The 16,371-nt window shown below is 42.7% G+C and overlaps 1 protein-coding gene across 1 annotated transcript in view; it reads left to right on the forward strand.

The window, feature by feature from the left end:
- epha4l (eph receptor A4, like) overlaps positions 1 to 16,371 on the forward strand; it is a 53,173-nt gene that overhangs the window by 17,058 nt on the left and 19,744 nt on the right. The window contains exons 4-5 of the mRNA XM_030152317.1: positions 4,931 to 5,086; positions 11,054 to 11,389. Coding sequence (XP_030008177.1) covers positions 4,931 to 5,086; positions 11,054 to 11,389 — 492 coding nt within the window. The remainder of the gene's footprint in view (positions 1 to 4,930; positions 5,087 to 11,053; positions 11,390 to 16,371) is intronic.

Below are 16,371 nucleotides of genomic sequence, written 5' to 3' on the forward strand. Positions count from 1 at the left end.
TCAGAACAATATTTCATTTTTATTTTTTTTTTCAGTTATGCAATCAAAACAGTAGTGCTATAGTTGGCACTACACTGTACTCCTAAAAGAAATGTCTCCATATTGCTGAATGAAATACTGTCCTGCTTGTACGTTAAGAGAAACCATACCATTATGCTAAAGTTTGATTTGTTTTAGCTTAATTTGTACATTTCACATAACATTATAGTGTTTCATTTGGATAAAAATGACAGGAAGTCAACATGGAGAAACACCTTTTCACAGGTATTTTCAGGGGTTTGAGATGTTAATGAACATTACCCTTTTTGCTCCCTCAAGGTTTACTTTGGTTGTAATTTTCATTTTCACTGTATGTTGCACTCGCGTGGCTCTTTGGCTTTTGGTCTTCTATGTCAGGTATAGACATTTTAATTAGGGTAGCGTCTTAGGTGACTCATGTGATGGATTATTGCTGCTTAAAATACAGTTATAAATCATTCAGTCATTTGACAGACAAAGTGCTGGCAACTTCTGCACACCCTGGCACCGGCCACTGTTAGCAAAGCTGCAGTGATTGTCAGCAAGTTCGGCTTGTGTGTTATTAACATCACCAGGCTCAGTGGCTTTTGTTCTTAGCCTTCATTAACACTAGTAAGGACGTCAACCCAGATGTCACTACCCGATTTGTTTGGTTTGAATTTTAAAAACATGGTACTACTCGTATGGGACCTTTTCCCCCACCAGGTCAAGGTCAAGATGTGTGTGGAGTGCATGTCATCAATCATGGTGATCAGTTTTTCGGTGGCCGTGTGTCCCTCATCCATCACACTGATGTGTTTCGCTGTCCGTGTGGCTGCATGTCGCCGTCAGGGCCGGAGGTAATTAATAACCCAAGTGACGGAATTAATGAGTTAACCTGCCCCACTCTCCTGCTGTTCCAGCGACAGATGCTAACGGTCAGCAGCTAGTTATCTCTACTTATATGCCAGTGGCTCAGGTGTATGAATGTAGATGGTCTTTCATTATTACATGTGGAGATAGATATATACACATCCATGACTTTGAGCATTTTTTAAGTAAGCTAGAGATTGCAGTTAGGGAATTAGAAAAGTGCTCTTGGAATAGTAATCCTGCCTAGCAGTAGTCTTACCTGAGCAATGGACTGCTTTCCAAAGGGACAAAAAGAAAAAGGTGAGACAGAAGAGACACAAAGGCAGAGGGATATAGCAGACTGAAAAGGTAGCATTGGCTCCTCAAGGTGCAGGAGAAGGAGAGACTCTCCTTGCCCTCAGGTCCTGAAAGCTGATCGCTTAGTTTTTTGAAAGAGAGGCTTTGTGAGGATGCTCTTCTGAAGAGCGCTCACTGTCTGTTATGACTAAAAAGGACTGACCGAGTTTTCATCACCAAAAGATGATAAAGCGCTGCCTTGAAAGGAGGGAAAATGCTGTAGTTTGAACTTAATTCCTTTTTTTTTTTATTATAGGAGAGGCAATTGTTCTGCTTGGGCAGGTCTGCTTATTGTGTGCCGTGTGCTGGGTGTTATATTCCTGGGGATTTTGGATTGCTATTGTAGTGCAAGTTTGCTCTCATGCTTTCAGTCCCTGGTGTATTGGATACTTTGTTGTGTAGGCTGCAGAATAGCTTGCCTATCGGGCTTTGCATGCAGGTCACTCAAGGTGGGCTTTGGTGGGTGGGTGAGTGGGTAGACAAGGCTTTTTTTGGCGGCGGTATGGGGAGCATCCATAGCTGTTCAAAGCCAGTTGTGTAGGTTGTTACTACTCAGAGGAAAACTTAGCAGGGTTTTAGTTGGCTCATGTGTGGGTAGCCATCATTGTATCATTAGCTTTTGTGCTCTCTTATTTTTTGCAGATGGCTGCACTGATGGTTTTGTCTTGAACAGAACTTCCCAATTTCCCCTCCCCTCATGCAGCGCTACCAATTCAGCGAGCAGATTCCCCACCACACGGACAAAACTACTCATTAACTCCCACAACCCTCTCCCTCCACGCACATTGCCCCCTTTCCTCCAAACGTGCTTTAGCGTAGAGACAACAGGGATGGGGATGGGGCGGGGGGAAACTGACAAAAGGGAAAAAAAGACTAAAGCCAGGATTGAATGAGTGAAAGAGCTGCTGAGGGAGAAAAGGGGGAAGAATGCGATGTCCCGGTCTATGAGGGATTCCATTTTTTGCCTTTCCAGAATAGAACAGTAAGTCACCAGTCTCTTTGTCTGTCTTTGATCTCTCAGCTCAGGGATTTGGCACCTGACAAACCCTTCTCTGTCTGAAAAGAGGCCTGCCGAGAGAAAGCCTAGGAGAGTGGGAGAGAGAGATAGAGAGGCAATGAGAGTGAGAAAAAATAATATAGGAGAGCAAGAGAGCAGCAGGGTGAAAAAGGAGACAGTATAAAAAATATGGTGTGGAAAAATTGGGTTAGATTTTTGAGAGCTGTATGAGAGGATATGATGAGGGCTTCTCTGCACAGATCCCATAAAAACTAAATACATGTGTGTTCATGTGTGTCTGTATTTGCATTAGTGTGTGGGTTTGCCATGGTTGGCCCGGACAGTGATAAATCCAATGAGTCTTAAGGGAGATTCCTCTCTGAAGCCACGGCCTCTTAGACCACCCACTACTGCGGTCTCTTTCCTTATACACACATACGCACACTCCTAATAGGAAGCAAATTCCCTAGCTTTACTTGGATATGCCCCTCTCTGTTCCCTCAACTGTTCTTTTCTTCAGGGCAGTTGTTGCTATAAACAACCCTGCATATGTTGACATCACATTTTCAAACACAATTTCTGAAATGCAGAGTTTTAAACCACAGATGAAGATGCCAGAGTATGTCTATGGCAAACAGGGATCTGGAGTTGTGTAAAGAATTCTGAGCCTGCTCATGGGAACTTTGAGGTCACTTTGGGACAGCTTAATAATTGACGAGTGAAAAACTCATCAACCGTGCACAGTTTTAGGTAGGCTGCCCATAGTCCGTGTCTCGTTTAAGAGGTTCAGGCCCAAAGGCTGTGAAGCATGGAACTCAATTAACTCTCTCTCCAGGTTTTAGCAGGAGGGCATCATCTCAAACAGTTGTTTGACCCATCTTTCAACTCCGGACACTTTCCTGGTCAGTGCACATATACAAACCCTAACGGCAACCTTGTGGTTTGTTCCCTGAAGCGGTTGCAACCTCTTAAACAATACCCAGAAATCCTAGTGTCCTGCTCTTTCTACTGATGAGACTTGGAGTTGATTGCCTTAAAGATTGAGAGATAACACAAAGCGCCTCCCGACTAATCTCTCCTCTTTTTTGCAACTTTGAAGAAAAGCAATGGAGGCTTCACGCACCCCTGTAGTCTACAATCAAAGAGGCCCTTAGCTTAGCGTTAGCGAGTGAAGCGGCAGGGATTTAGCCCTGATTGATGGAGTGGGAACGGGTAAAGAATGGCTCAGCAGGTAGCTCCTAGCCCAGTTCAGTTAACGCCACGCTAGGCTAATCCAGCTGCTAGAGAGGCAGGGCAGCAAGGCAGAGCCTGACTTTATTACGTCTCTAAGTGAGGGATTTCCCAGTATTTTACAGGGTTTGTGGATTTCCTATGCTGTTTGTACATTCAAGCAAGTTGGATGGTGGTGGAATGTGTGTTTTTGTTGGAGGACGGACTTCCTCCTCACTGCGGTGTATGTGGAAAGGCATTGATTTGATTTCTAGTGTGGTGAACACATGTGGGAGTTTGTTTATGTGACTGTTCTTTTGTATGTCGGATTCCCTGATGTATTTATGACTGTGGCATTAAGACCTTTCAAATGCACTTTTAGATCTGGGTTGTGTATATGCTTTTGAAGGCCCAAGTATGTGTGTGTGTATGTGCTGAGAGATCGCTTTACCCCTGTAGACTATAAGTGTGTAATTATCTGACTTATATTGGGTATGAATTTATCCATCTGTCTCCAGTGGGTCTTTTTACATCATACCAAGGCAGACATACCCACATACACAGACACATGCCACCCACTCCAGCAAAACCCAAAACCGCTGACCCTCCAGCCTCAATATCATTGGCTGCTTGCTGTTGAGCACAGAGCAGTCTTTTTGATTGACAGGTTATTTAGTCCAATCAGTGTTGCGACTGTCTGTGCCGCACCTCTCAGAGAATTGTTCTATTGTCCTTCTCTTCTGGTTTAGCGCTCAGGGGGTGAAATATAACCCCTCCAGGCTTCCCAACCATTATAGAAATGGACAGACGAGGGAGAAACTCCTTGAAAGACGAGCCCTCCAATCAAGCTGTCGCTCAAAAGAAAGGCGAGCAGTGTCGCCAAAAGTAGGAAAAGTGTCACTTGTATTACCTTATCAGACTGAGGTGTGTGTACATGTATGTGTGTGTAATGTGTTAAGAGAAAAAGAAAGAAAAGGTAACAGTGCCAAGTGCAATGACATTTGTTGGTTAAATGGTCTGAAGGGGCAGCAGCTCTCGTTTCACTGCAAGTCTTGCCAATAGAGCATGACTTAAATTTGTGAGAAAGGCAAGCGGTACTTATTTGATTTTCTTTTCTTTTTTTTTTTTTTGAAAGAAACATTGCCTTCCACTTCTGTTCTATGGATTTTGATAACAGAATGCAGATTCATGAGAGAGGAAAAAGAGAAGAAAGCACTGAATATTGAAAATAAAAATGAGGAAAGAAGCATTATGCAAAGAAGAAGAAGCCTTGAGGGAACACATTGTTTTCTTGTTGCTAATTATGTTCTAATATGTTCTCTTCAATTGTAAGCACCAGTGCACTTCTATGGCAGAATCCTTTTCCATTAAAACATTAGTGCCACTTCTCATCATACCCATTTGGATGTAATTTGGAAAGATCATACCCTTTTCTACCACCTAAACCTGATGGATGTTGCATGTTCTTAGCATGACATCACAACTAACCAAGAAACCCTTTGTGCTTTTCTCTTTCAGCGTGCAAGATTGGTTACTACCGTGCTTTAGCCACAGACGGCTCCTGTTCCAAGTGTCCACTCCATAGCTATTCTGTCAGGGAAGGCTCCACGTCTTGTGCCTGTGACAAGGGATACTTCCGCTCTGAAACAGACCCAGCATCCATGCCCTGCACCCGTAAGTACACTGCATTTAAACACTTAACATACAGTAACAGTATGCTAATAGTACACCATAAAAGTCTGTGGTTGTGTGTAGTTGTGTGTGGTTGTGTGAGGTGCTAAAGGCAGCTTGATAATTGTAGTATATGCTGCTGTAATGGAAAACTGCCTTAAGTCACCTAAAGATAGTCAAAGATTCTATCTCTGTGTCTCACGCAATGTCACTCTGAATTACCTCGTAACACAAAGCGTCAGTCTTTCTCCACACACATAAAGCAGGCGACTGCTGGTTTAATGGTTGCCTTTTGATTCCAGGTGGTACTTAGTGATCAGTCATGGTGACAGAGATCTAATGAGGGTATAAACTGCTGCATCCCAGATGCAGTCTTCCACAGATAGACCACAAAACAGCAGAGGAGGGCAGGAGCAATGGAGAAAGGCAGAGATAAAATGTTAGTATATGCTGAGAGATGACAGAGAAGGTAAAAAAAAAAACAAAAAAACAAGGGCAGATGGAAAACCAGAGATTTTTTCAGCGGAAGAATAATATGCTGTGATAAAAACAGAGGGTTCAGGTGACTAGGACCAAGAACAAAAAAGGAAAGAAAATACACAAGCCGGAAATAAGATAATATTATTTCTCTGAATGTTTCTTCATTTTCCTCCACCAGGCTGTGTGAGTCAACCTGGTTCTGGTTCCTTCAACAGCCCCTTTTGACTCACTATGACTGTGATAACAAATATCGCTAACAATCCTGTTCAGTTACTTAAGCTTTTATTAGACCTCACTCCATCTTTGAGTCATGGCGATGGTACTAGTAGGCATGTTTACACAGAGAAAGAAAAAACAAGGCCATGCTCTCGTTTCCCAGGAAATAACACCATTCCTACCCTCATATGACAGACATTTGTGTATGACCGAGCATATGTCATAAAGCAATTTTAACAACCAAAACATCTGTTAAGTCGCTTAGCTCATAGTTGGCTTGCTTTTTGGCTTGAATGATCTGTCAAGTTCCTGTGGATTCATCACTCACCAAAACAGTTTATTGAATCAGACATTGCAACTGGACCCCCCCCCACCTAATACTAGACTGTGTAAGCAGCAACAAGAGACTCTGATTTCCCTTTTGTGCGGTATCTATTCCAAAATAATAAACAATGCACCACTGTTTAATATTTTTATTACAAAGAGTGGGCTAAATGTGGCTAAATTGTGAAATATTGGCCTGTGTGTTGTTGTTATTGAGATACATCCGAAATCTGTTGTAATTACACTTGCAAGAGGACCCTTTTTAGTGTAGTTTACATTGGAAAGCACTTTTATAAGAAACTGAAAGACAAGAACTAAACTGCAGTTCTTATCATTAACTCACAAGTCCATTCTAACAGAAATAACTCCAGCTGCAGAACTTGTTTGCTGCAAAGTTGGTTTTGACTAATTTTGGGATCGGATTTTTTTAATTTATATTTTTTCATAATCCTCACATTTACTCAAAATGAAAAAACAAAAAATAATGAACCCATAGCACGGTTCACATGCCTTATATATCAAGTTACTATGCTGCTTTAATGGATGAGCCCTTTTGTCCTGTTAATCAGTAGAGCATTTGACGACGGCTGCTGCAAGCAACAGCTGTCAAAGCTCATTACTTGGCTGATTTTATAGAATCCTGTTATGCCATTGCTGCTGTGTTCCTAACTCCACGGTTAGGAGCCTGGCGTTACAAACTCTCTCACCGACCTTTACCCTGCCTCGTCAGCCAGTCAACATTTGATCTCTGAACTCTCACCCTGTCTGTCGTCTGCTGTTTTGCTTCCTCATGCTTTTTTTTTTTTAAACTTCTCACCCACATGTTAGAGCTCTGTAATTACAGCTGTCACTCACACACAGGCCTGCTCATACACATTTTTGTTTTCACTCTCTTTCTCTGTGAAAACCCACTCAGAGTCACGAACTGCGCAGATAAAAAAAGCCTCTTAAAGTCATTTCCCAGTTCGCCTTGCTGAAGGTCAGACTGGGAAAGAGCCAACATCTCTGATAATTGGGGTGCATGTCTGTACGAGTGTGAGTGTGTGTGTGTGTCTGTATGTGTGGGTAATTGAAATCACTTTTCCCCTCTCCTAGCTTGGAGTTTAGTGATGCAAGATGATGATTAAAACTGGATGTTGTGTAATTTCGCCATTCTGCAACTGCTTGTGTGCAGGCCTGTTACTCTTCCTGTCAGTGCTCTTTCATCCTTGCTTTTTGCTTGTTGCATTTGTCCTTTGCATCTGTGGTTAATGTGAGCTAAGTTTGATCAAAAGACTTAAAACTACACTAGAAAAGAAACCATCCAATCTTTTGCTTTGGCTCAATTTTCTTGAGTAACTCTGCAAACACATTGTATTTTAATGTTCTTGCTTTGAGTTTTGTGTTTGATTAATTTACCACATGTTGATGATAATTATCAAGATAAGTTGACTAAATATCTGCAGAGGACTGTGCAGAAATATACTAAAGTATGTTCAGTGGAAACCAGGTAAAAATACTCAAAAACACACACACACCACCGGGCGGTAATGAGGACCAGGGACAGACACCCATGGGAGCTGGTTACTCTAACTGTGTGCAAGTTATAAGGAGGGAGTGTTCTCCATTTTGGGGTTTCTGTTGGCCCTTGATGTGTTTCTCAGATTTTCCCCAGTTTGCTTAGCGGTGGTTTGGTAAAGGAAGAGGGAGGGATGGAAGGAGGAATGAACATAGAACAGGAGGACTCGAGGGGGGCGCTGAATAAATCCCAGCCGGATGGTAATAGCGGGGTCGATGCTTTGTCCAATTTAGCCTTGGCCCTGCACAACACTCAACTAACAATTACAGATAGAAAGAGACAGAAAGAGAGAGGGATGAAAGAAAGAGTGGAGGAAAGATGGAGAACGGGCCTGGAGTAAAAATGAGAATGGCAGATTAAAGTAAGGAGAGATGGCAGTGAGGGACTGACGGGGGAAAAAAAAAAAAGAAATAATAAGGCTCTGAGCAAATTGCAAGGCCATAAACGAATGGAAAGCACAAGATGGGAAAGATCGCATTTTTAGCTAAAACTTACTTCAGGATAAACTTTCAAAGGCTCCCAATGGATTCAACCAATAAGGAGTGTATGCATTTTAAGGCCATGTTACTTTAACATTATGGGAAGGGTATGTGAGCGTTGCCGTCTCCTCCTGCCGCTCTCTCTCCCAGGATTAATTACCGTGTGTCAGTCACAGCCGACGGCTCTCCCACGCTCCCTTGCTCCCACCATTGCATTCTGGGAGAGAGCGACAGGTACAACCAAAGGTAGTTTGTGTGAGTATGTATATGTGTGTGGAATGCAGGGAGGAACACTGGTGCATGGAATGTGTTAAAGTCTCTAAACAGTCATAAAGTTATATTGTACAGTTGCATAGCTCATCTTAGCAACAAACAAACAAACAAAATAATAGCCCTGAGGTGATTACACAGACACGTTACCCACTGTATATGAACAGCAATAAATCTCTTTGATTCAGATTTTTTTTTTTTTTTACTATTTACATAAGGACATAGATAAGAAAACATGTACCAGTCACTGACATTAATATTAACTTTGTCCTGTTGGTTTTATGACTAGGCTAGTCATAAACAAAGATAATGGTTTTGATGTATACAGATAGGCACATGTTGAGTATTGTGAGTGCGTAGCAGTCGGCTGAACCTACTATGATAAAGGCGATGTAATAATGACAGCATAGGCACCTTAATTTAGAAACCCCATCTGTAACTTGCTCCAATTGCAGAGAATTAAGAGGTGGAAGAGCGAGAGAGGAAAAGTGGGGAAGGAGGTGAGAAAGTAGGGAAATGAGGGAAAAGGAGAAGGCAGAGCTTCATCATAATTTTTAATGAGCGTTTATTAATAGGATTTCATCGATGGCTGGGCAAGTTGAGTGGTTCTAATATTAAAACACTGTACTTATTCTTTCATGTTACTGGATCTGCTTCAGCTTCACACACACACAACTTGTCTTGACTCCTCAGGTCATTTTCAGTTAAAGTACAGTTAAAGTAACCCCCACCCCCCATAAAAACCATCGTCCATCTCTGTCCCCTCCTGGTTTCTGTTCTTCCAGGCTCTCTGCTTTCTGCATGAACAGACTGTGTTTGTCTTCTCCTTCTGTCCATCTCCTCTGCTCTCAAGTCTCTTTCTTCTCAGTCCCGGCTTCTCTTCAGCATTTGCACATTCGTGTCTACGTGCCAGACAACAAACTCTAGCACATGCAATTCGACACACATTTGAGCTTCTTGTGAAGATACATGCATCACAGGCAAAACTGCACTTCACATATCTTCGTCACACAAGCACACTTCCTCGTCCTCAGGCTTTCGTGGAGCCACACTCCCTCCCTCCGTCCCCTCTGCTGCTCTCGGCTTCTGTGTGAAATCAGTCATTGCCACTGTGCTCCTCCAAAAATAACACTGATAATTAATTTCCGTTATGAAATGATTCGTCTGTGGACTGACTGGCTTTCATATTTCACCCAGCATCGATCCCTCTCAGGCTGCTCGCGTGCGCTTCATTAGTCAGAGGGAGAGTGAGCAGGACGGAGATAACAGACAGGGAAAGAGAGAGAGCGGGAGAGTTAAGTCAATTACCGTCGCTTATGTTTGAAAGCAACGCAAAAAAAACACATTAATTACAATAGAGCTGACATGTAAATTGGGATTGATGAACAGGGGGCGGTTGTGTCACATCTGCAGAGCTGCTCGCTTATAAAACTACACCGAGTAAGGCTTTCATCAAAAGCAGGAACTTAATAAGAGGGTCCAAAACAAACTTTGTCTGAAGTTATTGAGTGGGTGCCATGAAGCCCCACTGTTAGCAGTAGGCTCAGGCGCTCTGCCACCTCCAGCTGATTCGGCATATGAATGAGAAAGAAAATCTGCTGGCCTATTGGATTTCAGTTAACGTGCTGAATTAACCGAGGTGAAATCAGATCCTCCCCCTCCGTTATGGACAAGACATTAAAAGGGAATCCAAGAAGCCTCAGCTTTCAATAAAAGGACAACCCAGTTAATTACGCATTTACATCTTTGTTATACCTATGTATGTAAGAAAAGAATCAATTTGAAGACCCACTGGAGTATTCCACAGAACTACTGCCACTGATGTAATGATTAACAGTTTTATTGCTATTAAAGCTATTTATTCTATTTATTGGAAGAACAGAAATATCATTCATTCATCATTCTCTGTTTGACAGATTAAAGCACTGTATCCCCTCAGTTTTCCAATGCTAACCACAAATAAGTATCATTGTAACTCTGTACTAGCTGAAAGGGTACCTGTAGTGAATTTTCATTGCTAGCTATTTAAATTTTAGTACTTGTGGTTCTGTTAGGTAACTTATGCTATAGCCTGTTGTCAAGAATGCGCGAATATTAAGTCACTGCTCCGTCAGTCAGGCATGATCAGCAACATGTTGCCTCCTTCAATGGCTGTTCCAGCGTTGGTAGAGACACAGAGTTGATTTGTTTGATTACGTGGGCAGGTATGGACTGGTTACTGACCCTGTACAGCAGACACCAGTCTAAGATGACACATTATGGGCCATTGCTGGGTCTCGTCTCTAGGACAATGGCGGAGTGCTGAGCTTACGGCTGCACAAAGAACAAGCGCAAACACGTGATTTCCACTCAATCTCGTGCACTGACTGCTGCTTGTTTACTTGCACTCATCACCCAGAATCAACAATGGTACATCACTTACAGCCAGCAATGGCTGCTCCCCATAGGTTCTTTCCCTGCCCATAGTAAAAAGGTCCAGTGTTGAGCATTTATGGCAATTTTTTTCTCTTGCTTATAAGTAATACACAAAGCAAAATTATTGTTGTAAACATGACCAGTACAGGTACAGTTGTTTGCTAACAACTGTGTATCCTGACCACCATTAACAAAATTAACTCTTACCTTTTCCATTTGTCTCCACAGGCCCTCCATCAGCCCCACTCCACCTTATCTCAAATGTGAATGAGACCTCTGTAAATCTGGAATGGAGTCCACCTCGTAGCTCTGGAGGACGTCAAGATCTGACATACAATGTGGTCTGCAAGCGTTGTGGCCCCGATGGCCGCCGCTGTCAACCCTGTGGTAATGGCATCCACTTCAGCCCCCAGCAGCTGAGTCTGAAGGGAACCAGGGTGTCCATCAATGAGCTGCAGGCCCACACCAACTACACTTTCGAAGTGTGGGCAGTGAACGGTGTTTCACCGCAGAGCCCAGGGCCAGAACAGGCAGTGTCGGTGACTGTCACTACGAACCAAGCAGGTAAGACAGTGAGAAATAATGATGCAGAGGGAGTTGGGAGATCAGGATGTTAAGATAAATACATCTATATGACAATATGAAAAATTGCTCAGTAATATAAAGGTTTGACCATGATGGGCTTTTGCAGTTAGTACCAGAATTCCGTATATTCAATGTAAAGGAAACAATGATACCAAAACTACACTCAGCTCTAAACAATTACTAACACCTAACTGAAAGCAGGCAACACTGATTATCCTAATATATAGGGATGCATTGATACCACTTTTTTCCAGACCGAGTACAAGTACAAGTACTTACACTTGAGTACTTGCTGATACCAAGTACCGTTATGAGTACTTAATAATACCATTACAATTCTTAGTTACTTTTGAAAGTGTGCTTTCTTGTCATTGTCATTAGTCTGACTGTAACAAAGTGCTATTGACATTTAATGTGTTGGAATGAGCGTTTCTCAATTAATCCACCAGGGGGCGCCACTCTTAATTAACCATACTGGCTGAATACCATGAAGAAAAGTAACGTTTTTTGAGAAGAAGAAAGTCAGTAATAACAAACATGGAGACGACAGAGGTAACACTAATGTGGATACTAATGTTGATATTGATGAGGGTAGTTGTCCTAAATATATCAGTAGTTTTTCACTAACTCACACGGTTGATCTTTGAAAAGATCCTCTACCTCTACGGTTCCAGTGGTATTCTCTGTCTGGGTACGCATCTGTGAGCACCTGGAAAACGGATGGAATGTACGCAGAGGACAGACAGAATGCTCCATCCATATCCATCTGTGTCTTAAACGTTACTTGCAGTCAGCGTCACTTTTGTCACCGTCATTTATTTTAAAAAATCTCCACACTTCTGACATTACTCCTCTGCCACGTACCTGCTGCACTTAACTGCGAATGTCACACTGCCGTAAGTGGTGTCGGTGCAGTTGTATTGGAGTACATTCACGAGTATGAGTACAAGTACACATACTGAGTATCGGACCTGATACCCAACACTGATATCGGTATCGGTGCATCCCTACTAATATATTAACATATTAAACAAGTCACAGGTGATTTAAATACAAATATATATGCTTTAAACTGACTGAATGTGTGTTTGATCTGCTAATGTCCTGTAAGATCATGTCAGGACATCCCAGCATGTCTTCAAAGACAATGACATGAGGAATATATCTGTTAAAATAGTAACAAAGCTTCACTGCTCAAAGTGTGTAAGTGAACTAAACAGCGGCTGTGGCTTAGATTACAGATCCAGCCTACCTTTCTTGTTTGTTTGGAAGTGGCCATGATCAATGGAAACAGCTTTTTGCTTACTACCTGACCTTCCTCCTCATGGCTGTATCAATTATTTTTTGGAAAACTGCTCATGTTAGTCAATTAAGTCCGTTTTTAAACTTGCGTGTGTAAAGGAGAGCGTGTGTACTGGTGGAGAAGGATAGGATAGGAGACTTATGTTTGATGCAGAGCACATGCTTGTTACTTTGCATGCAAGAAGTACTTTTTTGGGAGCAATCTGCGTGTCAAAACATGTTTATTAAAGCTGTGTATAATTTGGGTGAAGGCTGGATGATTACTGAGGGGGGTGATGGATTCTCTGCAGTGGGAAATTATTTTCTGCAATATTTCACTTGAGTTTTGCATAATTAGGCATGAGAAGCCTAGGATGAAGATAGGGGCAACGTGCTATATTTAGCACTCAAGCTAATGAATTAGATGAGTTGTATTGATCTGTGGAGGCTTCATTACAAATGCTGTTGGGATATCTATGTGTGTGTATGTGTGTGCGTGTGTGTTTGTATCTGTGTAATTATTCTTGTAACATACACCCATGAAAACAGCCTCTCCTTTAGAGCTTGGAGAGGAGCCCTCTAGCCCGGGGGTGCGTTCAAAGCCTACCGATGTTTTGTCATTTAGCCATTTTGCAACCAGTTGTTGTGTAAATGGATTTTACGACCTGGCCCTTTCGCTTCATTCCTCCCTACTCTCCTTCACTTATAGCCGATCATTACCTTTCTTTGCTTTACGGCTCTGCTCCTGGGTGGCAAGCTAAGTGCCTTTTTGTCATTTTTTATCACTAATTTCCATCCCTGGGAAAAGCGAATATCTTGAATAGGGGTTGGACTGGCACTTTAAGGACACAGTGGCTTGATTTATCAGCTGGGGTCAGGAAGATAGAGATAAATGGATGTGCTGCCTGTGGGAGAGCTATGAGTCCTGCCAGACAGGCATGTGGGGGAGCTGGCGTGGAGCACACCCTAGAGTCCAGGAAGAGGGCCCGTAATAGCATGTCAGTGCTGTCGCAGTGACGCACATTTGTACAAAACTCTGAAGTGCACGGCCTCACACATTTATTCATTCAAAGACATAGTAACATGTGCATGCACAGTGATGTCCCCCAAAGGTTGCTCTAGGCTAATCTGCTGACTTCAACTTGTAAGATATAGATGATGTTGCCTTTGGCTCTACACTAGTGCATGTTTTACAACTGTTCTCCAGGATTAGTTTTGAAGCTTGCAGTTGGAAGCTCTCTTAAATGCATATATGTGTGTGTTTGCACATGTGCATGACGGACTGCATGCTTGGCTTTAAGTGAGAAAATGTGCTACGCAGAATGTTTGTCAAAGTGTGAAAGCTAGAGGAGGCAGACAATCTACATTTGCCTCCAAAACAATGTCCTCTATGTGTCTGTGTGTGTGTTTTAATTTCAGTGTATGTGTGTGCGTGTTAAAGAGAATAGCTCCAGACTGATTGGATTTCTTCCTGCTAATACTCAGTAGGGGCTTTGGAAGGTCTGGTTTCAGCCGCTGGTAATCCAGCCAGTCATCTGTGGCTGTCCCTCTCGCTGTATCACCTCCCCTCATCCAGACACCATGGATTACACATTTATTGTGATAGATTTATTAGGATTTATAAGTGCTGTGGAAAAGCCACCCCCGCCATTGCCTTTCCATAAAAGTTCAAATTTCGGTTAGAGAAGAAGTGAGATATAGGCAGGTTGGAAGGGTGGAGCACTTTTGCATTATCGCGTGAGAGGAAAATAGATGAAAGTGTAGTGAAGAAGTATGCCCGGGGACAAAAATTAAGACACAAAGATTGTTGATTGCATGTGCATGCATCTGTGACCAGGCATGTGTTTGTGAGCGCAGACTAGTAGGTCAGATTCCATGTCCCGCCATGAACAATTCCACCATCGTAAATCAGCCGGGGAGTAACCCTTTAACCCGGACTGCATGAGGAAAAGAAGGGGAGGTATCCAAGCTTTGAACTGACCCCTGGCTGTAAATGGATGTTTTTTCCCCCTTTTATGGGATGAAGTTCTTGTGTATGTGTGAGAAGGAGGCAAAGAGAGAGACTGCGCAAGAGGTGTTTATATCTTGATACAAAATACTTGGCAGGCTTAGGTGACTAAAAGTGAATTAGTGCATGAGACAGTGTGTGTGTGGGCACGTCTGTCAGCACACATATGTGCGAGTTTCCATCTCTTTGGCAAATCGGACAGACGTACATGTGGAAATGTGTTTGGGGAGATGGAAGTAGTCTTTATAGGCAGGGGAGAAGGATCATGTATGCGGGAGCCATTTTTTTGACACCCTGAAAAACGGCTCCCACCTCGGCCATTTTTCCTTGGCGGCAGCAAAATCGAGTGACTCCAATCTGGCAACCAGGTTCCAATCTGGCAACCACATGTGCTCCCCAGCCCCTGTCTCTTTTTATGTCTAACTGTAATCGACCGCATATTCGCGCAAATGCTTGCACAAACCACAGCTGCTCCTTGTAGCACAAATTCTTTGTGACGAACATGTTCACAAAGACAAACTCGCTCATTCAACAGACTCTGCTCCATGCGGTGACAGAACCTCACATAATAAAATCAAATCCACAGTTCTAGAAAGAACAGTATGCATCTCAGTTGGATTGTACTTACTAAATTGTCTTTATCAGTTTTGTGTGAATTTTTTGCTTTGTGTCAGAGGTAATGATGCAATGTCTGCATTGTGTGTTTAAGAAGGTCCTCTGTGTTGCTGTATATATAACAAGTGTCAGGCTCTGAAAGAGTTTTTTTGTTGAGCACACAATTCTGAAATGGATTTGAATATTCATTGCATCTACACTTGTTATTCCACCAGGGTTTTAAGCCCACACAATCAGGAGGTAGTAAGGAATTATAGTTCTGCCCCACATTTTTAAATTCATTGACAGAGATGCCAGTCGTCAAGCATGGTCTCTCCAAATTGCAGCCTCAGGTTAAACTCCTATTCTGTTTAGTGTGTCAGGTTTAGTTACAGTTTCTGCAAATACTGTTTGACACGGTCACACTTCTGGGGAACTGATCTATCAAATTAATGTTTAACATCTAATAAAACTTGGCCATTGATAGATTACTTATTGTGTGTTTTCATTGTCTTCTCTCAGAAATGACCACTGAGAAAATTACTCATCTTTATTCTCACATTAGCCCAGGGAAAAATAAAAATGCAACAAGAGAAGCAGAGCACAATTAAATCGCCATATAAGTCATCTTTGGTGGAAAGATGGATGTGTGGATTACCTTGGGGGAATGAAGGCCTGTGACCCCTTTGGGGGTTTTCTTTCTGAGTCGGAGAGTCCTTGGTCAGCCCCACAGGGGCCTTCAAATTGGCTTTCCCCGCCGGGTAAGATTGATCGGAGGGATACAAATGGCCACCATCTAATTGTTTAACAGAGACGCAACACATTAGGCCATCAGGATGACACAACCTTGGACTAATCTATTTACCAAGAGATGTCTGCAATCCCATCCCTCTCCATCTCCATTTCAACCCCCACCAGTCACGAACCACCCGGCTGCTCCCCTCTCCAGCCACTTCTTCACCCCATTGAAACTCAATCTGTGGCTGGTGCTTGGATTCCAGGTCCGTTTGAACTCAATCCCCAGCTAAAAGCAGGGTTTTGTTAGCATTAGCTTGAGGGCTAGGCTCCCTGGAGCCCC

The sequence above is a fragment of the Sphaeramia orbicularis genome, chromosome 13 (assembly GCF_902148855.1).
Source record: "Sphaeramia orbicularis chromosome 13, fSphaOr1.1, whole genome shotgun sequence".
NCBI lineage: Eukaryota > Metazoa > Chordata > Actinopteri > Kurtiformes > Apogonidae > Sphaeramia > Sphaeramia orbicularis.